Source organism: Apaloderma vittatum, unplaced genomic scaffold, assembly GCF_000703405.1.
Source record: "Apaloderma vittatum isolate BGI_N311 unplaced genomic scaffold, ASM70340v1 scaffold2520, whole genome shotgun sequence".
In the NCBI taxonomy this organism is placed as follows: domain Eukaryota; kingdom Metazoa; phylum Chordata; class Aves; order Trogoniformes; family Trogonidae; genus Apaloderma; species Apaloderma vittatum.
This window is the reverse complement of record NW_009692696.1, coordinates 37,322-62,697: the sequence shown is the minus strand read 5'-3', so window position 1 is coordinate 62,697 and position 25,376 is coordinate 37,322. Positions and strand designations below refer to the sequence as shown.

The window sequence follows — 25,376 nt, the reverse complement described above, 5'->3', positions numbered from 1 at the left end:
CTGCGGCCCATGGGTGGGGTGTAGATGTCTACCGTGGGGCAGAGGACCCTACACCTGAAGGGGGCTGTAGCCTGTGGGAAGCCTGCATCGGAGCGACTCGCTGCCAGAGCCGGGAGCCCGTGGAAGAGTGAATGCTCACGCTGGAGCAGGTTGGCTGGTGGGACTTTCGTGGCGCTGCGGGGATTCACGCTGGAGCAGTTTCCCCTGAAGGACTGCACCCCAGACTCACGAGGGGTGGGTTGCCCCTCATGAGGTGTCTCCCGTTGGGCAGTTTGTGATGAATTGCCCTTCGTGGGACAACTCACGTCAGAGAGGAGAGCATGAAGCTTGTCTCCCGCGAGAGGGATCCCACAATGGCCCTGGGAAGAGTGAAGAGTCCTCCTCCGGAGTGAAGAAGAAGCGGTGGAACCAACGTCGGATGAACTGACCGTAAACCCCCTTCCCTGTCCCCCTGCGCCACTTGGGGGGAGGAGGTGGAGAAACCGGGATTGATATTAAGCCCAGGAAGAAGGGAGGGATGGGCGGAAGGTGTTCTGCTTTTAAGATCTGTTTGCTTTTCTTATTTCTCACTCTCCTCTCTGATTTGTTCTCTCAATAAATGTAATTAATTTCCCAAAAATCAAGTCTGTTTTGCCTGGGACGGTAAATGAAAGTGATCTCCCTGTTACAAATCTATGCTACAATAAACACAAAACACACAATTTAAGCGGCTTTGAAATATAACTGAAGTTACAAAATTTTGTGTTAAATTAAATTACACTACTCGCTTTGACTTAAACTGCAGCATAACCTCTACTCATATATGGAAGTTTCAACAAATTCCAGTAAATAATACATTTTAAAAGTTCTTACTCCTTCTGGAGGAATAGGATAACTTACAATAAAGGCAATAGCAGAAGTGTAGATAGAATACCAGTCTGATAAGGCAGAAAGATTCTTCACAAAATTAGTAACAGGTTTGGCACCTCTCTCTAAACAGAAGTGGAGAAAAAACACAAGTGTTAGAATTAGCTGACAGTGGTTATATCACATGTAAAGGACAAACAACCAAATTAGAAAACTAATAGGAATATTCAAGACATCTAACAATAAAAAGGCTTATCCAAATTAAGAAAAATTAAACCCATCAATGTAATTGAAGAATTAGTCATGTAATACATTTCCAAAATAATGAAGTGTTATTGAGACAAAGGTTATGTCTAAATTCTTAAGTACAGACAAAAATAATCGACATCCTCTACAAGAGTGCCCTGGATGCTGAGAGCAGTCTGTTCTGAGCCCTGTTCATACCACCCCCAAGACCTCTGGGTAGGTTAAATCACCCCACTGTAAAACAAGGTAAATTAGCCTGACTGGATTCCAAGCCACCAAAACCCAACTTGCTTCTACCTGACTAAGCTAGCTTAAAACTGGGCTAGATCTCTCTTGGCTACATTTCTACAGGAGCCTACCCATCAGTAGCATTTTGCTGCTTACTCTACCTGAGCCAAAAGCCACAGGACTTTGCTGCCTGCAGAAGCCTGTCTCCCACCTCTGCTTTGCTCTCACAGTCACCGTGCGGGAGACAAACAAACCTGTGCCAGGAGAGGCGTCACAACCACATGCAGATGCCTGCAGCCAGCCAGCAACAGGAGCTCTTCCTCAGCTCCCAAAAAAACACTTGTCCTTTAGCCTTGCTATTCCTCTTAGCTATTTTACACTTGGACACAAGAGAAAACAGAGAGAGCTGCTACAAAACCATCTTTGCTTTCTTGGTTGGAACACATGAGTTTTGCTCTCCCTGCCGAGAAGAGCGATGGCTCCTCTGGCACAAGGCACTCCAGAAGCACCCACCCTCACCTGCAGTACAGCTCACGGCTTTCAAAGGCTTTCCTCAGGAGACCCTGCAACTTGCTGCCCTAGTTTGTTTGGCATGAAATTCAGCTATCCTTGATGCATTCCCTATGGGAAGTAACTAAACAACTAGGACCCGGATTCCTTGAGCATCAGTAGCACCACCAAAGCAGGGGATGAAGTGGAAAGGTATGCCTGAGGTGCCGGAGGAGGTCCTGGACTCAAGCACTCTTCCACCATCCCACACTGAATCTGCAGGGGAGGTCACCACCTGGAAAGCTCTGGTGACAACACGAGTCTTGAGAGCAATCGAATGTCTTGAGAGCTCCAGGCAGTCGTCAGGCACTCCTGGACAACAGGAATCTAGCTTTTGTGGCTCACTGTGTGGAAATTAAGAACCACTCAAAGCTTAAGCATAATACTGCTTTTTGAAAAGCTATTCTGAAGGCAATGCACATGCACCACGGAGAACAGGTGACAAGTATTCACCCAAATGAAATCAGGAAGAATACTAGTATTAGAACAAGGAAAAGAAAACTGACCTTATACAGAGATTACAAACTCTTAATTCAACTTCACCTTTCCCCCCTCCAATAACTTAACAATTTGGAGCACAAATCAGCCTATTCTTTTCTTTTTTTTTTTCTTCCCCAGGCTAGCAACTCTTTGCTGCACAGAACTTTCAGAGGGCTTAACTACTTTGTTTAACCCACCACCTTGCATCCTCCACCTTTCAAACTAATTTATCAGCTAGCCACGGGAAATAAATGCAAAATGCACTCAGGGTATGCATCACCCAAATCCTCCTTCTTTGAAAGCATAAACTAATAGACTAGCAAGCAAACTACAAGGAGCTCAGGTGTAAGCATATAAACACTACTACTGCATTTGGACAAATACCCTGTTCTCATTCATTACGTGTCTACACATTTTAATTCAAGATTATATTTTTAGTTCAGAGATACCCTATGTAATTCAAGATTAAAGGCAAGCTTCTGCCACTACTCCTCGAAGTTACTTTGCACTCCAAACACTAATTCAGGATTTCAGAATAATTTCTGCTTATGATCTGGCAAAAGAATTTCAAATGGCTGTACTTTAAAATGCAGCAATCTTTCCGACAGGCTTACTAAGAACTATTTTTACTTGCAGAAAATAAAATACTGCTGAGTACTTACTTAATCTTCTCATATTTTCAGTCAACCTGAAAAATAATGGATAAAAGCAACCTGTTAAATAGGCAAACAGTGCATAGTTGCGGACACTTGGTGCCTGCAATACTGCTCACAGTTATAAATTAGATGTTTGTGCATAAAGCTTCATTCATGTAAATAACACAGCCTACCTTGCATCAGACCAGTAATTGAAATTTAAAAGCTCTCCAGTCTAACTAAGACTTTGTCCACGGTTTTCAAGAGGCATATGATGGAACCTGGTAAATAATATAACTCTTACTCTACCTCAGACAGCAGATAAACTTCAAATTTCATGTTTTGGCCAAAGCATTCACAAATCTTTTGAGATGGTTCTATACTTTGAGTTGTATTACTTGTTACGCAAACACCTGCTCAAGCCATGTAAAAGGTTATTAAAAAAAAAAGAAGAGGAAAAAAAGCGCAATTTGTAAAGAAGCCAACAACTTCTCACAATCACTTTAGAGTTTTACCTTCTCGCACTAAGTGGCTCTTCTGTTTCCACTGTATTCTCTTCTGGCTGAAATCTGAAGTCCTCAACATACTCCCCAAATTTGTCACAAAACCACTTCTGGAGTCTCGAACTGACTGTATGACTGCGCTTATCTATAAAAAAGAAGCAGTAAGTATCAGGATAATACTAGAAGACATCTTCACTCAAAGCCTGACCCTGTTCCTGCACACTGTGCTTCACTGGGACGCAGACCTCGTGCAGCCTTCCTCTTCATGGAAACTCACTACGTGATTTACTTCTGCCATTGCACAGAAACCCCGACTGCACTAAGCTGGTAAAATAAGACAAAAAGTGAGTCCTGCTTTGCTCTAAGTATAGTACACAGAAGCATATTATTACCAGAAGTACAGACATTTCTAACAGACTAATAAACAAGAATTTTTAGTAAATGCTGTACAAACATCTTCTGGTTTAAGAGGTTCCTGTAAACAAAAGGCTGACTTAAATCTCAGCGCTCCTTCTGTGCTGAAGAGTCACCTCCAGAAAAGCAAGTCTAAAGCAAAATACTCCTGAGCAAAGCAGAACAACCACCTTGCAGCCACATGAATCTGGCAGGAAAGGGAGGTGGAAACTTAAGTAAGATCTGCAAAAGACATTTTTACTACCACTTTCCAACCATTTATAGGCTCTAAAGATTTTGTGTGTTTCTGTAATGCATGCTTTCTGTATGTCAGTTTTGTGGAAAAAATATAACAAGCAAACAGGTAGATGGAAATAATATGAGGGTAAAAGCCTCCAGGCAGCACAACTGTGAACAAAACGATCACCTTTTGCTTTGCCTGGAACTCAGAAAATCACTTTCTAGAAGGACTAGACAAACTATTCTTTGGAAAAGTAGGTCAATACAGCAATGTCACGAAGAGGACAATGGTTGTAACAATTCCAAGACCTAACTTAGTATAGACCTCCACAAAATTAAGATATGTTTAAATGGAGGTGTGAAAGATTAATCAACCAATTACAATAGCCAAAATGATAATTTTAAGCATGTGAGAAAAAGTGGCTCATGCTCAGAAAATAAAATCAAAGTATTTATTAATGAATGACAGCAATGTCTAGAAAAGTAAGGAATTTAGTGACAGTTTACAGTTGAAACACTTATGTTTTAAAATAAAAAAATATGAAGTAGCTACCCACATGCCAGTACTTCAGAAACTACTAAGAAAGAGGCGCTGAGTGTACAAAACAGGATAAAACGGTAAGCTGTAGTTCACGTAACACAAAATAGTGTCATTATGACAGTACAGGAGGAGCAACTTCAAATTTAATCCACAGATTTAAAAGCCTAAGTCTCAATCGAGATGTGTGGGGAGGAAAGTGTAAGAATGCTGAAAGACTGAAAATCTGCCTGTTGCCTTAGCTCTTCCAGAAATCACTATAGTATTGAATTCATAATACACAGCAGCTTGAGAAATGTAGAAGACTGTGGAAGTGTCCAAAAAATTAGTAACTCTTAAGTGTATTCCTTCTCCAGAATGTCTTTCCTTTTAGAAAAAGGAAGAAGTAATATGGTTAAAGGCATAAAAGAGCTTCTTCCGTTGAGATCAAAATAGAACATTTTTTCTATGTACTACATCTCTCTTCTGCTAAGGCAAGGATCAGCAAGGCATGCAAGAATGATGAAGCCAGGCAACTCGTTTCATTACACTCCCAAAGGCTTTACAACACACTATAAATTCCTTGCTCATGTATGCAAAGTCAACTACAAAAAGTAAACGCAGAATCATGTACGGAGAGATAAGAAGCTGCTCAAATGTTCTTTCATATTTGTCTTCTTCAGAAGCCTTCTTAAGCACCCAGTTAGTTTTTCAGCAAGGTTGAAGGATCAAAAGAAAGGGGTGAAAAAAATCTGAGTGAACCAAACTGCAAGTAGAGATCTGAGCAAGATTACCTGTTCCATTGGCTTGTGCCTGTGGCTTTGCCGGCTGCTGAGCTGGAGGCACCTCTTCTGTCCTAAAAAGAAAACAGAAGCAACGTGAAAGGCTACAGATGAAGAATTTAATTCCTTTTGCGTAAAGGCAGTGCTGGAACCTCTATGGTTTCCATAGCTGAGATAATACAACCATGACAACATAAAATGAAAAGATATGCCCTTCCACAATATTCCAAATATTTCTTGCGCTTAGGATCCAGGAAAATACCATCTACTAGAAGTAGAAGTGTGGGTTTGCCGTTTGCTGTCACTCATAGCTCAACCTCACCTTACAACTACTACATAATTTAGTATCAAATTTGTTATATTACTTATGCCTTTACACTGTATATTCATTGCAATGCCTGCCAGGAAAACTCTTCAGAGTCTCGACTTTTCCCTCGGCAATAAATGAAAAGGGATTCCATATCACAAGTCGATAACCACAGTACTAGAACAAAACCACAGTTTAATGCATGAATTTTGAATTCTGCCGTTACTAGAGTCAAACACCACTCATCTTCAATGAGAGGTACAGGTGTCAAGAATTATTTAAATGGTTATATTGTAAGCTCTTGAAATGCATAGCTATCAACCAATTTTAAAAATACCTTTTTAAAAACTTGCAAACTTGAAATAACAGTCTGAAACACTGAGACAAAAACTTTCTAAAATATACAGCAAACAGCAGGTATCACTGGTCTCATCTTTCAAAATGAGTCAAGAATAATATTCTCATCTATCAGAAGTGAACAGATTTTGGAAAACACAAACGCTTCTGCCATTCTGCACATGTGCAAGGCTTCAAATCACATCTGCACTATCCATGGCCTCCAACTGTCACTCTGTCTCGAGAATACTCCAGGCTTCAATCCAAAAGTCTTCAGCCACCCATGCAGATATACTACAGAGAGATTTTCTTCCTAATGAACCAGCCACTTTGACAAGAGAACACCAGTCGCAGCATGCTTTACTTGACAAGGAGTTGTATGATTGAAAAGATTACTGCTAGAAACACAAACCCATCGGTTGTGCAATTTCATTATCACTCGTTTATCGTAGAGTATAGGTGCTTTCAAAATGTTCCCTTTTCAGCTTTTGCTGCTCAGGAAGGGAACCAAGTGGAATGCTGGTCAGCAAATAAAGAGCGAGAAGTGGGATCGCACTGTACCAGGCAGATTGCAGCAATGCAGACAGATATATTGTTCCCTCTCTTGATGTTCCTCTGGAAAGTACATTAGAAAAAGATCTTACTGTACTGTCTGCACACGGAAAAGGCCATTACTGTGTGCTGTCTCAACATCAGAATACATCAATGAACATGATAGGGAAACTACAGAGCTAATTACCTCCCTTCCTTCCTAAGCACTCCCCGTATCTAATGAGCTTTCTACATCCTTGTTCATTTCTAAAAGGAACATTCATAAATAATTTACTGATTTATGAATTGTAACTGGGTGGAGAATGAATTATATTACTAGGTTTATGAATTATATTGATGTGGAGAAGCTGAATTCAATGGTTTCTGCTTTCAAAGCCACCTGTTTTCACCTCTTCAGGACTTTTCCACACAACTTCTTTATCTGCAGCAACTCTTCTTTCAAAAGCCACCTGAAATTGCACCAGTTTATTTTCTCTAGTTGAACTTTAACTTGAGTTTCTGTGCTATTCCTCCCCAATTTCTACACAAACCACGGGTTCCTCACCTAAAAACACCTCCTCTCCTTGCTCTTTCTCTCACATCCTTGGATCTCATCCACCTCCAGCTCTGCCCCTCTACAGACAGAGAGCAATTAATGTGATAAAATTTGCACAAATTTGTACAGTAGTCTCTTGTTTTCCTCTATCAGCACATCAGATGGTTATACCATAGAGGTGGGCATTTTCATCCACCATCTGTTACTGCCACCATGTTTCATTGATGCTGAAAACACACCTAGGCAGGAGGGAGGCAGTCATTCACAGGCAGGTTCACACAGGCAGGAGCCAGTTACTCAACCCGCTCCAGTCAGGCAAAGGCACTGGGAGGGTGTCACACCTGAATGGCTCCCGTGACAGAGCCGAGATGACATCCCACCACTGCCAACTGTCAGAGCTGTCAGGCTGGGCCTTCCTTTGACATGCTGGGATATATTTTCAGAATCAGCACAGTGACATTACTCCCCATGTTTCTTGGGAAAGAATCCAAAGAATCTCATCAAGGAGCAGTTCTCGATAGCAGCCTCACTGGGCTCCATCAGGAGCGCATGTTGATTTGGCTTTGGCTCACCTTGGTGCCTTTTTTGTTTCCTTTTTTTTTGGCTATGTCTTACTTACCATCTGCCTGTTACTCCTTCCCTGTGAAGAACCTGACCTTTACGAATCATCGGGTTAATGACAGCTCATTACTGCACCTGTGAATCAGGTTATAATTAGCAACTGCAGACAGATTTGGGCCAGGAAGCTCAGAATTCATTGTTTAGGCTCACACACCCACTGGGAAGCTCAATCCCCAAACCAGGTCATGTTGAAGCAGCCAGTACAACAAGACCACTGACAGAGGGGAGGAATTCTCTCTCCTACAGTCTCCATGCCAGAGATCAGTTAAAAGGCTGGAAAATATCAATCATGCTCAGAACAACAAAAAATGCTGTGTTCCCGCAGGGGTTTCCTAAGCACAGCCTGCACCAAAGAAAGAAAGCTGCCTAAATTCTTTTAGAACCATGCTTTCCACCCAGAAAAAGAGTGAGATTGGTAACGTCAACAGATCCCCAACTTGAGGCTAAGTTGTTCATGCAACTAGAGACCGCATCCATTTAAAAGCACAGGCTGATTAAAACAGAGGAGAGCGAGCTCAGCCAGTGGAGAAGACAAACACAAATATTCCTTTTTCTTTTTTTCTGTTTTTTTCTTGTCTTTAAAAACATACAGAAGTCAGAGAATCATGAATGTTAAATCTGTTCATGGCCAGTACACATGTACCATCCAAAAATGACCAGGACACTCAATGTTGCCTCACAGAATAGCTTTATTTTTGTAGCTGTAAGAATGACACGTAAGTTAAGGGAGAAGGTCATTTACCTTAAATAAACATCTCTGGTTTGTGCATATTAGGCCTTGAATACAGTTGTGAGGCGTATGCAAATCATCAGACTCCCCCTCATCAACTGTGTGAAAACTAGACTTGCTGCACACAACAGGTCCAGTCGCTGTCAGGATGTTCTCAGACATATTAAAAGCAATTTTCCTACAGGCTAACTCCAAGTTCACAAGCAACCCATCATCCTTCTTTTAACAGCTGTTGTGGAAGGCAATCAAACTCAGAAATGCAAAAAAAAGCATAAAGAAGGTATTTTCAGTCATCCGTGGATTCTTAATCTGAGGAGCTGTCAGAAAACTGAGTTAAAACACTTTCATCTGGTTTTGCATTTTCTTTCCATTAAAATACACTAAACACTTCAGAAGCCTTTGCCTTTCTCATCCACGTTTTACACGGCTAGTGTCCTAACATGCAGTTTCTGAAAAAAGTTTTCTAAAGAAATGCCATCAACTCCAAGTTAGACAAGATCTAAATGTTCATGGGCAGAAAAAAAATTTAAAAGAAAACTCCTGACAGGAGCTACTTTACAAGCAGCCTGTCACCAAATCTATTAAGTTAAAAATAAAGATGTGCACGAAGTTCAGCCAGCTGGGTATGTCAGCAATCATGTATGTACGTCAGCAAGCCCAGCGCAGCAAGGCAAGAAGCTTCTGACCCGGGTATCAGGTTCTTGCTACCTGTGCAGAGTCCCAGCTTGGCCGAGATCTGTCCAAGAGGGAACATTTCCAGCCTGCAGAACCATCTCAAGGTGAGGCATCCTCTCAACAAAAGACAAAGTCAGCCATGCTCAAAACATTGCCCGTATGGAAGACGATGTTGTTTAAGAGGCCACAAAGAGTTAACCAAGATAAGGAGCACGCAAGGAATGGTGGCTTATCCAGAAGTGCTGTCTAATTGCTTCTCTTAAAAATAGCTCACAATGCTACCAGTAAAAAGGTTCCTGTAAGTCGCAGCTTGTTGGTAGATGCTGTTGCAAAACTTTTGGTTTCTGTTTTTTTTGTGTGTGTATGATGTAGCTAGCTCAGAATTTCTAAAATAAAGCAGCAACAGCACACAATTTAGACTAAACAAGCATAGCTCACACAGACTATTTCCAAACTATTTATGCATTGTCCTACTAGCAAAATGTCATAAACTTCAGCTGTCGCACCAAATGCTGAGATGTCCCGAAGTGTGTCTATGGAAAACTTCAGCTGGGGCCACCTTGTTTCTGAACATCAGGCATACAAACAGTGAATGCCACAGCAAACAAAACCACTAAAAATTCTCTTCTTCCACTCCTCCCTCTTCTCTGTATACAACTCAATGAAAGAAATATATGTCCTTCAATAAAAATAAAAAATCTAGATTGTTAGCTCATTGCTTTCTCCTTGTTGAACACTTTACAGAATGTATTTATGTACCTACATGTATCGATCACAAATACTTTTGAATACTGCAGCTATTAAAATAATTTCTTCCTTCACACACGACAGCATGCTTTGGTTTTCATTAGCAGTTCACTTCTGTAAGTAAAAAGAAGAGTACATCCAAATGTGTTCATAAGCATATCTCTTTAAATACTGTATGAAAAATTAGCTAACTGAGAATCAGGGCAAATCTGGTTTTGCTGATGTAAGCAGAGACAACTTTCTGTGGTTACTTTGCTTACTGAAATTAAGTTTCCATCTGGTGTAAATTTGGCCTATTATGTATTTGTTTGTGTCAGCCAACATTTCACCTGTAGCCCTATTAGAAGTATTTTAAAGCTTCTACAATGCTGCGCAAAAAGACAAAAAGTGGTGAAGAAGAACTTCACAAAACGGAGCGCAAGTTAAGGAAAGACTGTAGACAATCTGGTTTTTCTTCTGGTTAGAAACAGGAAATTTTTCAAAGTCTTATTTTGTTGTCATCTTACGTACACCTGCCTGACAGAAAAAGGTTGGAATAGCAGCAACACTAGTTAGAAGAACACTCGGGTAAAGGGGATGATTGGCTGAACATAAGTGCAACACCTAAGCCAACAGGGCTGGTGGAATCCTTATGGTACCTAAACATTTGCACTGAGGCAGAGAAGTCATCCTACCTTAATGAAGCAATACCACGTCTGCTAGATATTTGCTGTTGTCCACAACCCCACACGGCACAGATGTCAACACTAATATTAATGATTTATGATGAGAGTGGTGAAACACTGGAACAGGTTGCCCAGAGAGGTAGATGCTCCACTCCAGAAACATTCAAGGTCAGGTTGGACGGGGCTCTGAGCAACCTGATCTCGTTAAAGATGTCCCTGCTCACTGCAGGGGTTGCACTAGACGACCTTTAAAGAGCCTTCCAACCCAACACACTCTATGATTCTGTGATCACAGCACTTGACTTCTGTAATGTACAGCCTCCATATTTTCCAGCAGTAGACACCTCCAGAACTTTCAAGTGGGGTTTAAATAAACTCATGGATAACAGATCTACAAACAGATATTGTGAAAAGGCAGGAATGTACCTTTTGATACCCCTAAAGACAGTGTTGTGGATGCTTACGAAGGAGCAGCTGAGGGAACTGGGGTTGTTTAGGCTGGAGAAAAGAAGGCTGAGGGAAGACCTTATTGCTCTCTATGACTACCTGAAAGGAGGTTCTAGCAAGGTGGAGGTCAGTCTCTTCTCCCAAGCAACAAGCAACAGGACAAGAGGAAGGGGCCGCGACTTGTGCCAGGGGAGGTTTAGATTGGGTATGAGGAAAAATTTCTTCAGCAAAGGGTTGTCAAGCATTCAACAGGCTGCCCAGAGAAGTGGCTGAGTCACCATCCCTGGAGGTATTAAAGGACATGTAGATGCAGTGCTTAGCGACGTGGTTTAGTGGCAGACTTGGCAGTGTTAAGACTTACAGTTGGACTCAGTCTTAAAGGTATTTTCCAGTCTAAACAATTCTATAGGAGTAGGAGGTAAACAGACCACAGAACGTAATTAGGCTCACGTGTTTTCTATAAATGGCTCCTATCTCCACTGCTAAATAATAGCAGTGGACACAGACTGCTGGCCTGACCAGGAAAGCATTTCTGCACTCAGGAGGAGTACAGAAGGAGGCAGCAGGCTGGGAAGAGTTTGCACAGCACTGGGAAATCTCAAATCCAAGCAAAAAGTTTGGCCTGTTTGTTCATGCTTGTCACCTCTAAGTAACTGGCAGTGCTTATCACACGCGATTACTAACTCAGCCCACACTGTCTCCTGATGACAGTAGTTGACAGCGAACTACAGATCCTACTGCTCAGCCAAGTAACCTTAGCTACTGCTGAGGAAGACAACACAGGCAGCTACGCATGCAAGAGGTCAAGACCAACAAGGCCACCTAGCAGTTGCTATGCTCTTGAGATCTAAAGTCCATGCGGCTAGGCAGACTAAGGAGAGACATCACAGGCGATGCATCATCAAGGTGGGGGCCCTCAAGGCCGAAAGGCCTTAGTGGTACAAGGAAGCATGTTTCCGTTTGTCATCAGAGTGGCAAGGAAGGCTCAAACTCCAGTCGCTCCCACACATTTAGGGTTATGCTGTGGTACCGGGATGTCCCTGCTGCTGCTAGAACAGGAGTAACAAGGAGTGGGCAGTCTGGAGTTGACAGAGGTTTTGAAGAGGTAAAGCATACGCAACGGCACGGCAAAGGCTCTGGCACTCGGCATCACACAGTGCACACTGATAGCTCCAAGCAGGTGAGATCCCAGAGATGAGGGCATCAGAGAAGGTGAAATGAAGAATATCCCAATGAGACAAGCATAAGGAGACCTCTGTAGCTAGGGCAGTGTGTGTGGTCAAGTAATTGAGGTGTACATGGGTGTACAAGATGTACTTTTACAGGAAAGGATAGACAGCTTCTCTCTGTGAGCTACTAATTTATTTTAAGAGAGCCTAGGCTGGACATGGATGCTTTCACCAGAACTCCTCAGAGACAGAGATCTTCAGTGGCTTTCAGCTTTTCAGTGAAGATACTTGTCTTACCTTGCTTTAGATATTTCTCTTACCTTGCTTTAAGTACTTCATTGACTTTTTGTTCTAGTTCTAATCTCCTCTGTCGTTCCTTTTCTAGCTCCAGCCTTAACATTTCAGCATTTGTTTCTTCTCTCAGCTTCCTGAGCTCCTCCTCTGTTAATTAAGGGAGAAGAAAGAGATTTAATTACCCTTCAGTATTCTATAAGAAAATTAAAACCTAATTATGACAGATTAGGTCGTTATTTTTTTTAAAATCTGTGTTATAGTAAATATGTCAACCAGAAAAAAAACAAGTAATCAAGGGGTAGAAAGGCTTCGTAAAAAGCAGACAGCTCTATCATGTATAAGGTGTTTAATTAGAATTGTTAAAGCAAGGACAAAATCAACTTTAAAGTTTTCTTTCTGAGACGTAACTTATAAAATAAGCCCTTGGTACAAGCTACTTTTTAGATAAACCATGATGTACCCTTCGATCCCCAAATAGATAATCAGGACAAAAGGGTATCTATCACTAAATCCAGTGATCATAACAAGGAAAAAAAAACAAAAGAAAACAAAAAGAAAACTCTGTTTTCTTCCCCCTTATCTATGGGTAGAAAAAAAAGCCCATATAATCACATAAAGTTATATGGTGCCATATAATCCTCTATCCAAGAAATTCTGGCAGCCTTGCATTTTTATAAGTCAGACGGCCCCATTATGGACCTGAGTATCTGACAGTTTTAAGAAGGGGTTATGAGATGAGGAACTAAGTTCAGATTTTTACCCTTTTCTGAGGTTACAGTGTGCCCTACTAACTTTCATGTAATAACCTATATATGAATATATATATGTACATGCACGTATATTTACTTATACAAACACATATACACTCTTTTTTTTTCATAAGAAATTAGTATCAACTATGCACAAGGCTTTTTGGTGGCTGATTAGCATTGCTTTTTTGTCACTAGCAGCATCCATGTACGTTCATGACCATATTTTACTCTAGAACTACAACAGGGTCACTATCACTGATCACTTTTTCCAGAGAAGTACACAAGAGACATGAAAAAGAGAAGACTGGGAATCTTTTAAAGATAAAAAAATAAGAATAAAAAAAAAGTACACTTGTCTCAGGGCTAGTTTTTAAGCTCAATGTTGACATAAGTAAGTAGTAGAACAGCAGGTGTATTTCAAGCTCACTGCAAACCAGAATAGAAAATACTTGCTAATTCCACTGTCAACACAGACACAGGAGTTCAGGCTTTACATTGTTTTACAAGATATGTATATTTTGTTCTACTCTCCAGCAGACTCTTCTGTTCCTTTTCACATATTGCCTTGTAAATCTTTGATAATCAGATAATTTTGATATCCCAGCCTCTCTGGGTCCAATCACCACGTGCTTTGAGACCGTTTGAAGCCTTAGTGCAAATACTCAGAAGAACCGATAAACTCTCCCTACTCCGCACGAGGCCCTCGTATCTCCGATACTTTATCCACTGTGCAAGCTCAGGGGTTGTAGATTATCTGTATTCACAGAATCACAGAATGTTAGGGGTTGGAAGGGACCTCAAAAGATCATTTTGTCCAACCCCACTGCCCAAGCAGGATCACCCAGAGTAGGTCACACACATGAATGAGTCCACATAACTTTTGAATGTCTCCAGAGAAGGAGACTCCACAACCTCTCTGGGTATTCCTGAAGCCCTGAGAGGTTTAGAGCACAGAATTACAGGAGATGGGAAAAAGACACATGAATCAAGAGGACAGCATGATGGCTTCCACCGTGAGGCTACAGGTTAACTCCACCAGACAGAAAAGAGTGCTGTCATCTCCCCACTGACACTTTGTCAGTGACCCCAGAAAGAGGAGCTGGAGCACAGAAACCAAGTTATTCTCCAGCATCTAAAACTGAAATTTATTCCCAAGGGCAGGGCAGGGAAGTTTCACTGTTGCAGCAGGTATTGTCTCTCCTGTAAATAAATGGAAAGATATGGTCCTACGGGCATACCTATACATGGAGCTATTTCTCACTATGTGTCCGCAAGGAATTTTTAAATCCAACAGGAAAACTACATTTATAATTAGCTCACCCTACTTTCAAGGGCTCGCCTTGTTCCACAACAAGAGTATGCACACAGCTGAGGGAAAATATTTGTTGCAGTTCAAACGCACTGGAGCTTGTGCAATATCATGAAGATACCACAAAAAGTTCCAAAGCTTGATAGGGATGTTATCTTCTCAAGACCATTAAAGGGAAAAAATTCGTCATTAAGCACTTTTTTTTTTTTAGAGGAAGTGACTACACATTGTGTGTACATAAGAAAACCACAAGTAGTGTAAATTAACCTCAATGCCCTTGAAAGCCTACTCAGATCTTCCAGCTTCCTTAATTCCAGTTGTTCTGACTGCACTACATCTTGTTCTATTAAAAACAAAACAAAATCCCCAGAACCTTAACCACTGGGAGGACAAGCAACGCCACAGACAAATTTCTTTATGCAAAGAGGCAGAGATAAAGGATACACAAGGAATGAGGCAGAAATACAAACAAAAAAATACAGCATCTCATCATTAAGGACTGTGACAGCTTCACATTTCATGGCATTTCCTAACTTTCATGTACATGACTGCAATTCAAATCCACCCCACTACAGCTGTTCTGGCCCCTTCAACTCTTTAAAGCAGTATTTGTTGCTCCTTTGGCAGCAGAGTGGTCTGGCATTATAAAATCTCCAAGTTTGGTTAAACACTCTAAATTCTGCTAAGCAACAGAAACCACAAAGAGAGATGGAGGGGCAGGGGAAATAAATGTCCTTCCTTGCTCTCTCCCTTGAAATAATCTACAATTTGGCCAAACTGAACTGAACTTACAGAGGACATTCCTCTAGCCCTGAGGGCTCCTCCTGTAGAACAAGTGAAGTGTAACAGACCCTTTAAGAAGAACCCGTAAGAACATTTCACCACGGTATCTATCTACTGAGCTTTACAGATGACTACCCTCCTTAACGATGAGAATCGAGTGCTCCTTGGATTTCATCCTCAGACAGCCAAAATTCAAACATCCTTCCCCTTCCACCCATGCACAAAAGGGTAAAACGTAAAAGGTCAAGCTTCAGCTCCGAGATTAATCAGCTTCCATAGTGTCCCTCCCAGGCAAATCAATCACAGCTCCCTATCTCCTGCTGGGCAAGAAACGTTAAAATAGTACAGGATGCTCAGTGTACATCTTAACTGGACAGGCAGGTGATGTGACCAGCCATAAAGGTGACCTGGTTAGAAGGGGAAAATTACTAACAAAAGAAAACGTCTGCTGAAGTAGTGACAGAGAAAATGCCAGCCAGCCCCGGAACTTGAAGCATCCTTGAGAAGTGCAGCTGGCCTCCCTGAAGTACACAGCTGGGTACCCAGGAACCAGAGACATCCTGAGACACCACCGATGAGCACAAATCCAAGGAGCTGTAACAGCAACTTATCATCTGGAAAGGTGAAAAATAATCTGGAAAAAGAGAAAAATATCCTAAGAAAGTAAGAACTGGTAACTGCCATTGGCTGTTCTATCTTAAGAACAGGAAAACAGTCTGAAAAAAACCCAAAGACCTGGCCCCAGAGGACAGAAACTGTCCACATCTATTGGTTATTTCAGGTGGAAAGCCGAAATTAAGAGCATCTATTGGCTGCTGAAGTGGTGGTGTCCTACATCTCCTTATTTCCCTTGACTTAATTTCAATAATGACTTAATTTTTACCCCAAATGAAGCTTCAATGTATGAGAACTTCCTGTGCTGCACATAGTTCTCCTTTCCTAAATCAGTTGAACTCCACAGAAATTTTCTAAGAGATCTTGCACCCTCACCAGAGAGGGTTTGGTCTGTCCTCCCATTCCTGGGATAGTTGAGTCTCCCTCTGGGATTGGTTCATCTCCTCTTCTGCGATGATTTAGCACCTTCCGAGATCTGTCTAATAAGCTCGATACTGGTATTATTGTGAACATACATATATGCACACATATGAGTAATCTATCGTTAAGTATTTCTGCTGCTATATTACTGTAAGTTTGCTTCACTAGTGATAAATCTGTAGTAAGCTCTGACAGATTCATAGAATCATTTAGGTTGGAAGAGACTTTTAAGATCTAGTCCAACTATTAATTTATGCCTACACACACCCTTAGTGTACATCTACTTGGTTGCTGCCATACTGCTGATTGCTGCCAATAATTTATAACACACACACACAAATATATACACCTACACACACACGCATATATATATTTTCATTTGTATATAAATTCACTTTATCTATCACAAGTAGAGTTGCTAGTGGCAATTTTTGTAGGATTTGTGGAAATCTGGAATAAAGTAGAGAAATTTAAAGTAAAAAACCCAAAACTTTGTGCCTTTGTATATTACACAATCCTACCACAGTCACAATTTCTATATTCCTGGAGCCTGGATAACTCTTTAGGTAGTGACAATAGGTGTGATCCTTAAAAAATGCTTTTAAAATCTCTACCAAAGTCAGCTTTTGTAGAAAAACAAGACAATATCTGGATAATAGTGCACGTCAAAAAATGAGATAAAAACACAAGAAAAGACAACAATAGTGTTTCAACTACATCAATTTGCACATCAGTGCACCGCAAACCCTAGGAGAGTTGACCTCATAGGAAGACCACCAACAGTGACACATCTCAAGCTACCAAAAAAAAAAAAAAGGTATTAATTTCAGATTTTCAACAGTGTTCTATCTTCTATTAGGTGTAACACAACTGTCACAACTGCAGTCTGAGGAAATGATCATTTAAATCAACAATTTAACAATTCAACAGTCCAAATGTTCAGCTGGCACCATGTTATTGTTAAAAGACAAGCTACCTAGCATTTCATTGGATCATCACATCTCATCAGCCACTAAAGTCACCAAAAAACTTTAGTTTGTTCCCCAGAATACACAAGCTTGTAAGAAATGTTTTGACAAAAAGCTCTTAAATACCGAAACATTTAGTTCAGGTGAGACTGAACAGCATCGAATAGTACTTAGAAAAGAAGCATGATAGGTCAGGCTGGGAAGGCGTGGCAGCAGGGTGGATTTCTAATTCAATACTGCATGTGCAGCAAAGCGGATGTTTCCCTTAATGCAGGGATTGGAGGTGGATTAAGGAGTCATCCTCGTGGCTCTTTTACATAATAGCATTCCTTTGTAGGCCTACAGGTAACGCTGCAAAACCCCTCCCTGGGAGAAAGTGAATAACAACAACAACAACAAAAAAAAATCTTTCAGAGCGTAGCTAAAGACTGTAGACCAATGCTTACAGCTACCAAATCAGTTTAGTCTTAAATCTAAGGAGAAGGAGTTAAAAACTAGAAATGCCAAAAAGCATACATGCACCCTGTCATATTTACATGGGGAAACACCGGTACTTAACAAGACAGAAATAACTCTTCTATGTCGATGTCAATTATGGGAAATCTCCCTACAACCCTTTGAACATTACCAGGGTTCAAGTATGTTGTTTAATTGGTACTAAAGGCACTAAATCCCAATCACACCCCGTCAAACTGGATTTTGCCAGCCGTGATGATGTTGGGAGTTTTCTCCAGCGCAGGCAGCTTCTACCCCAGCCAAACTCCCAACTCCTACAGAAAGTTGATGTTTTAACTTTGCCCCAACTAAACCAACTACATGAGACCGCTTGCAAGATGTTAGGAGTCTGAAAACACATCTACTTACATCATCACAGACACTGAACACCTTTTAGTCTTTACCTTAAATGCCAGCAGCAAATGGCAGTCCTGTCACAAACAACAAAAAGCTCCACCACTCGTGATAAAGCAAAGACATACAAAGAACAGTGGCCAACAAGCAGTGATGGAAGAATGATCCACCATAGAAATCCCTAACTTGCTTTTTTTTCTCTTTACAGTTACTTTGTAAGTCATAAACTCCTCTGGAGACAAATTCATAATTCATAGCTATAACTGTACACATGTTAATTGTGTATTATTTGTTACCTGTTGTTCTTCTAATCTCTGACTCTCCCCAGGGCTTGTGTCCTCTCCACCAGTGACGTGAGAACCACAGAGACTGCCAAAGACTTACCACAAATCTGTCCAAAAGACTCCAGGTAAAACCTTAGACTTTGATCCACGGCACTGCAAAACATTCTACTACTTTGCATGCCAGATGCTTGAGAAAGAAAAGTGTTTGCCTAAGCCATCGCTCTAGCAGCTCCACTTTATTAGCTGTTCCTTCTCCTTTAAGTTACCTCTTCATTTCATGTCCTCTTTCATGCTTGGACTTCTACACCTCACTTGGGAAGAACAATGCTCATCTGCTCAGCGGGACTACTCTTAGCATTTTAAGAAGGAAGGACCTAAAAATCTTCCTTCTCAAGCCCCAAACTCCAGATTGACTGTTTAACTCTTCCATTGTCTTGTGTGGCTAGGTGGCCGCCTCCAAAACAGATCCCAGCCTCCTCATTCCTCATAGCTGTTCCAGAGCTGGACAACGAGTGGTCCAGAGAGTCACCTCAGCAGACAGCAGCAACAGTGGAAAGAGGGTGGAAGATGCAGCCCAACTGTAGCATTACCCGATCAGTTTTAGAAATTCCTTTCTACTATAACAATATGAGATACTATTATCAAGATGATTCAGTACAACACTGTAGATTGACTGCATTTTAAGCAAAAGTTCATGCTGTTTTTTCAAGGCACCATCCTCATATTCTTTGCTGGAAAAACAGCAATTCACATTATTTTGACTTTAAGTCCAGCAACATTTTACACCAACAGACTAAAGCCAATCTATGTTCCTATTCTAGATTTTTTTTTTCTATTCCTTTTAATTCAGAAAAGCCACAATTGAACTTGGCAAGGCATCAGCATCACTGACCCCTCTTTTGTCAAGCACTTTCTCAGAATTTGTTTTAGTAACTACAGTTTATGCTAACTCTGTAGTACAGCATTTGTTTTTTTAAAAGTAGACTAAGGGGAAGCCCTGTTAAACTGATGGAAGAAGCTCTCAGGCTTTGTCTAACTCAGAGGTCTTTCTTTATGACAAACTCAAGCACAAAGATTAGAATATTTTTTTTGTCCTCTTCATCTTGCCATACGTATTTCGTGAAGCAACACTGAGGAGGCTAAGTGTCATTCAAGAACACTTAGCAACTAACGAAAACGTGACCAAGCCCAGCATCCCATCTGGGGATGGTCAGGAGGAGGTACTCTTCCACTGGCACAAGAAGGGGGACTTCTGGCGTGGCAGGACCATCTGAGCCACCACCTACCCAAAGGGCAGAGACTTCCCCTACCAGTGTGAAGGGCAGCCAGTGTTACAGCATCACAGAGAGTACTACACAAAAAATATTCCTGATGCACTGCGATTACAGTTTCCTCTTTCTAAGAGCACAGTTTAAGGTGAAAGCACTGACTACTTAGAAGGAACAGAACTATCTACAAGCCCTGATTCACCTCCATAACCTTTAGCAGTTACACGTCATGCTGAAATTCCCCCCAGAGAGAGAGTGAACTTCTGCCACGTTTTTTGAATCATTCAACAACTTATCCATTCAGTAGGGAGGAATCCTAGATAAGCACAGTATGGAAAAAGTGAAATCAAGAGTAAGAAAAAAAAAACACAACAAAACTCCATCACCTCAAATCCAACACCTCACATGATCTGCTACTATCCAGAGATCAGAACGTGTTGTACATTCAGCTACACAACTGATCTTCAATTAACTTCTTCACCAATTCCTCCTTCCTCAAAAATCTTTTATTGTTTCAAAAGACTCATCTTAAACTACTTTATCTTCAGCTGATCTTTGTTCATCTACACTGTGTAGAAGCAAATAATACTCAAAAAATAAGATTTTTAACCAAACAGTCTATGGATGGATGTAAAAAGGAAGGCATCCAAATGATACTCAGATAAGTACAGAAAAAAACCCACACCAAAAAACAAAACCAAGTCATCACAGAAGGAAAACTGAATGAAGTACTATTTAGAGGTGAGGTTTTTTGGATATGAGAACACTTTGCTTTGCAAATTTAATGGGTTTACCTTGAAGTCAGGCCCTTTGCTTGTTTGCATGAGTCTTTCATACTGAAAAAAGGTGAAGAAAATTGGTGTCATAAGAAGGAGACAGAAACACTGAGGATGAGCTACATTTATTGAGTGTATATCCTTTCCTCCTCCCTACGCTGTTTTATACAGGCATTTTGTTAGAGTGGAAAAATTAAATAGTTTAATGTAACAACCACATTATCATTACAGCCTTTCTCCACCTCAGTCTGGCTTACTTGCATGTATCAAAATCAAGAAGTGACGTGTCATATTTGGAAACAGCCACGACAACTTGTCTTAAAAAAAACCCCTAACACAGGTTTGGCAGTTAAACAATCCCCGTTTGGCAATCAACAGTCCCTCTTTTTTTCTCTTTTAATTGTTTTCTTTCCAGCATTCTGCTGTGCCTCCCTTTGCTCTTTCAAAGGCAGAGCTCCTGTTCCAGCCCTCAGAATTAAGCATAGCTGTTAAGGACAGTCTTTGAGGATCTCTGCATATGCCAACCGTGCAGGGAGCAGCGTGGGCACTCCACGTTCGTCCGAAATAAGTCAACTCTGCTGCCGAAGCAGTGGAGGGACAGCTGAGTCTGAACCATCACCCTGCTTCTCAGTCCAATTCACATTCCCCTGGTACTATTTTCCCCACCTCAACAGCAGAGTTTCATGTGAAATGTTCCTCTATTTCACGTGATGGGGAGACTCATTTACAAAGCACATTGTATTTGACAAGATCACCTTCCTCTGTGTAAACTGATAAGGCCTCCTATCTTAACATTCCTGTTCTGTCCCGCTTCGAGTGAGTGAGGTTAGAAAGAGTTAAGATGTGATTACTATGGTTTGTACAAAATAATTACATTAACAACTGAACAGAAACTTTACATTTATATAAAGTGTTCTCAGTGAAGCTTTATTGTGTAATAATAGACACAGGATCATTCTCCCTTCATTATGGAAGGATTGTAAATTAAGCTTCCTGAAATTATTCAAACTGTCTCAAAAATCAATAGCTTACTGAGACAGATACCCTTCTCAAAACATCAAGCAGAAGTATTCTGTTGCTAGATACACTTTTGCCAGCTTAGAAGTCATGAAAAGTATTGCTGCTCCATGAATTTTCAGAAATTTCAGAAGCTAAAAATGCCAGATGAGTTGCAAAACCCATCTAAAACGAAGTGAATTGTAAATTGTCTTTATTGCAGGAACTGTTTTCATTCCCTGTTTTTGGCAAAAGTGAAACAGGCTATAAACATTTCAGCATCTGGCTTGGGAATAGCAGCAGGCTCTTCCAAGTCTTTTATGCTACTAAGCTGAGCAGGGAAGAACAGGTTCCACATGAAGCTCCCAAAATCTCTGGCCCAGCTATATAAAAAAAGGGTCAGGCACAGCAGCCCTGCCTGAGCTTTCACATCGTCTCCACAATTCATGAAGCCAAGTTGGGCACCCAAAAGAAAGGGAGAATCAGGAGCACACCCCACCTACATAAAGTGACATGTAGGCGGCATCTGTTTGAGCTGGAAGAGCAGATAAAACAAGAGATCTCTGCCAGCGTGGTGCTGTGCTCTGGCTCATCAGCCATGCGAAAAGGCGTCGCGATGGCACGTCATCCTCCTGGGCTCGGCCCTCCAGCATCTTCACATCAGCACCATTTACATGCTTTGTGCAAGGATGGGGGCAGATTGTACAAGCCGGGCCCGGTACAAGGACCAGCCCAAGACTCTGGCCTGTGGCCATGCTAGGCTGGAGTCACATCCGTTCCCTCTCCCCTGGTCTCAGGAATTTTGTGCTCTTGAAAGCCAAGTTGAAGGTGAGCATGAGCACAACCCATCCTCCATCAGTCAGAGCAGAGTCCTCCCAGATGAGAAATGGAGGTCTGAATCCTCCTTCATCTGTATTGGGGCCGCTCCTGTTTAACATCTTTATTAACAATTTGGACGAGGGGATGGAGTGCACCCTCAGCAAGTTTGCAGACGACACCAAGCTGGGTGGAAGTGCTGACCTGCTTGAGGCTCTCCAGAGGGACCTGGACAGGCTGGATCACTGGGCCAAGGCCAACTCAATGAAATTCAATGAGGCCAAATGCCGGGTCCTGCACTTCGGCCACAGCAACCCCCAGCAGCGCTACAGGCTTGGGGAGGAGTGGCTGGAGAGCTGCCAGGCAGAGAGGGACCTGGGGGTGTTGGTGGACAGCCGGTTGAACAGGAGCCAGCAGTGTGCCCAGGTGGCCAAGAAGGCCAACGGCATCCTGGCCTGGATCAGGAACGGTGCTGTCAGCAGGAGCAGGGAGGTGATCGTGTCCCTGCACTCGGCTTTGGTGAGGCCTCACCTCAAGTGCTGTGTCCAGTTCTGGGCCCCTCACTACAAGAGGGACATTCAGGTGCTGGAGAGGGTACAGAGGCAGCTGCCAAGCTGGGAAAAGATTTGGAACATAAGTCTTATGAGGAAAGGCTGAGGGATCTGGGGCTGTTTAGCCTAGAGAAGAGGAGATTGAGGGGAGATCTTATTGCTCTCTACAACTACCTGAAGGGAGTGAGGCAGGGGTTGGTCTGTTCTCCCTGGTGGAGGGTGATAGCACGAGGGGAAATGGATTTAAATTGCACCAGGGGAGGCTCAGGTTGGATATTAGGAAGAATTTCTTTCCTGAGAGGGTTGTCAGCAACTGGAAGAGGCTGCCCAGGGAGGTGGTTGAGTCACTGTCCCTGGAGGTGTTTAAGAGATGGGTACATGTTGTGTTGAGGGGAATCGTTTATTAGGTTGACAGGGCTGGGACAAAGGCTGGACTCGATGATCTTCTAGGTCTCTTCCAGCCGATACAATTCTATGATTCTATGATGTCTCTTAAACCAGGCAAGCGCTCCAGTCTGCTCACAATTCTCTCATCCATTAACACTGAGAGGAAAATGAAGCCAGAGATTCGGTAGGTTTTTTGTCCAAGACGGCTGCACATGAACTCAGCATACATGGTGCGACGTGTAAGTATCCCTAGGTGTAAGCAAAACCTTTCCTATACCTCTTAAGAAATTTTTTGTAGTTTTTGAAAAGTCTCCCAGTCAGAAGACACACCTAGAAAAACTTAAAAATTTGTTAGTACAAAGCAAGCAAGAGGAGCTCCAGTGAACAGATGGCAAAGCCTGGACTAGTGTCTTTGTACCATGGCTTCTCTGGGTGTCCAGGGAAAATGCTCAAGAAGATTCCCCACCAGTCACCACACGCAAAGCACAGTCCTAATAGAGGAACTCTACAAGCTTGAGGGATGCAAGTCTCCCAGGAACACCCTGTTAGCATCTGGGAGTCCAGGATTTTAAACTGAAAGAATGGAGGGCTCAAGGACAGGAGTAAAGCATGGGAAAAGCCCAGGGTAAGCTCCACTGCCACAGCAGCCTCAGTGTTCACTAGTGACAGCAAACTTTATTCAGTAGCCTGGACTACAGCATCAGGATCCCTTGGTCAGGGTTGACCAGGGTCTTCACCCGCTACTTAAATCAACTCTTCATTCTGCTTCAAAACTTCTGAACCAAAGGTGACTCGAGGCTGCGAGGTCAGTAAGAAGACAGCAAAAGCAGTGCACAGTGAAGCCAGTCCTCTGCTCTCCTCTAGCTCTGCTACCACAGCAGATGTTCAACCCTCACGTCAGGAGAAATTACACCAAGGGTGTTGTGACACAGTTGGTAATTGGGCTCTGACTCAGCTTCATAGTCAATTTGTTGCATGCAATTACTCTGGCTGCTCAAGGAGGTTATTAACATTTCATACAGAACAGGACTTTGTAGTATATTTCTTTTGCTGGTCACAACCACCACAACACATTTTGCCTTTACCACTTCCTAACACCCTAGAACTGCCTGAGGATCACATATGGTTTTCTAGAGCTTTGCTTTCATGTGGTCTACATGCTGCTAGGTCATTCTTACGAAAAAATCAGTGGGTCTTTTATACCAAAAAAGTAGAAGCCAGAGAAGACACTGTGAAGTTAGTCACACACAAGGTTTAAAAAAAGCCCATGAGAATAAGGAGTTTCGGGAAGCAAAAATGAGCATAATCCTGGCTTGTTTTGTAATGTTTACATAAAAATCATAACCAAAACCAGCAATTTTCTAAGTCCCTAAAGACTCCTGCCACAGTCTGCTGTGCAGAGTGGAATGCAAAACTTGATTTCCTCCTAAAGCTTTTTGTCCTTGGAGGTGTTTCTTTGATTTATCACTTTATGACTAACTCTCTTCTCTAACAGTCACCTGGTTTGTTTACTGTCAGCTGCTGCTACCACCACCTCCTCTTCCCTCAGCTGCTAAAATTAACATTGCAAAAGGCCTGAACATCCTTAAATAAGAATTAGCTAATACTTCAGGTAAATCACAGGGCGCACGTGTGCCCACAAAACACCTTGTAGCACAGGGACCAGAATGCTGACATCAGTAAAACTGCCCTCCATAACCAGGGACAAAGAGCAATGGGAAGGTGCAAACCCAATCGTCTGTCGTTTGTCTTTCGAACGCAAGAGCAGCAAGGAAGCTTTAATTTCCTGTTTAGATACAACCAAATTTTGAAGAGGAAACACTAAAACCACTACTAACCTTAGTTTATTAATGTAGCTACCCCAGTTCAGCAGTTGCCTTGCCTACCTGAACCCTCAGCCAGCACCAAGGCAGTGTTCAAGTGCATTAAAATCAAGTTATATTAATACACAAGGTCCTTCTGAAGGCAACAGCTCCAAGACAAAGTTTTCTCCATCGATAAGCATTTGGAGGTCCAGTAAACCAAACTCTTTGCACTTTTCATTAGGCAGGAGCTCAAGCCGTATCCTCTGCGGGAACCCCCCACAATACCGGAGGCTTCCTTGT

General features: G+C 42.0%; 1 protein-coding gene across 1 annotated transcript in view; it reads right to left on the bottom strand.

Moving 5' to 3' along the window:
• Positions 1-25,376, bottom strand: part of GRAMD4 (GRAM domain containing 4) — a 53,490-nt gene that overhangs the window by 15,537 nt on the left and 12,577 nt on the right. The window contains exons 3-7 of the mRNA XM_009879294.1: positions 12,524-12,644; positions 5,432-5,493; positions 3,500-3,632; positions 3,012-3,037; positions 880-971 (exon numbers count right to left, since the gene is read on the bottom strand). Of these exons, the coding sequence (XP_009877596.1) occupies positions 880-971; positions 3,012-3,037; positions 3,500-3,632; positions 5,432-5,493; positions 12,524-12,644 (434 nt within the window). The remainder of the gene's footprint in view (positions 1-879; positions 972-3,011; positions 3,038-3,499; positions 3,633-5,431; positions 5,494-12,523; positions 12,645-25,376) is intronic.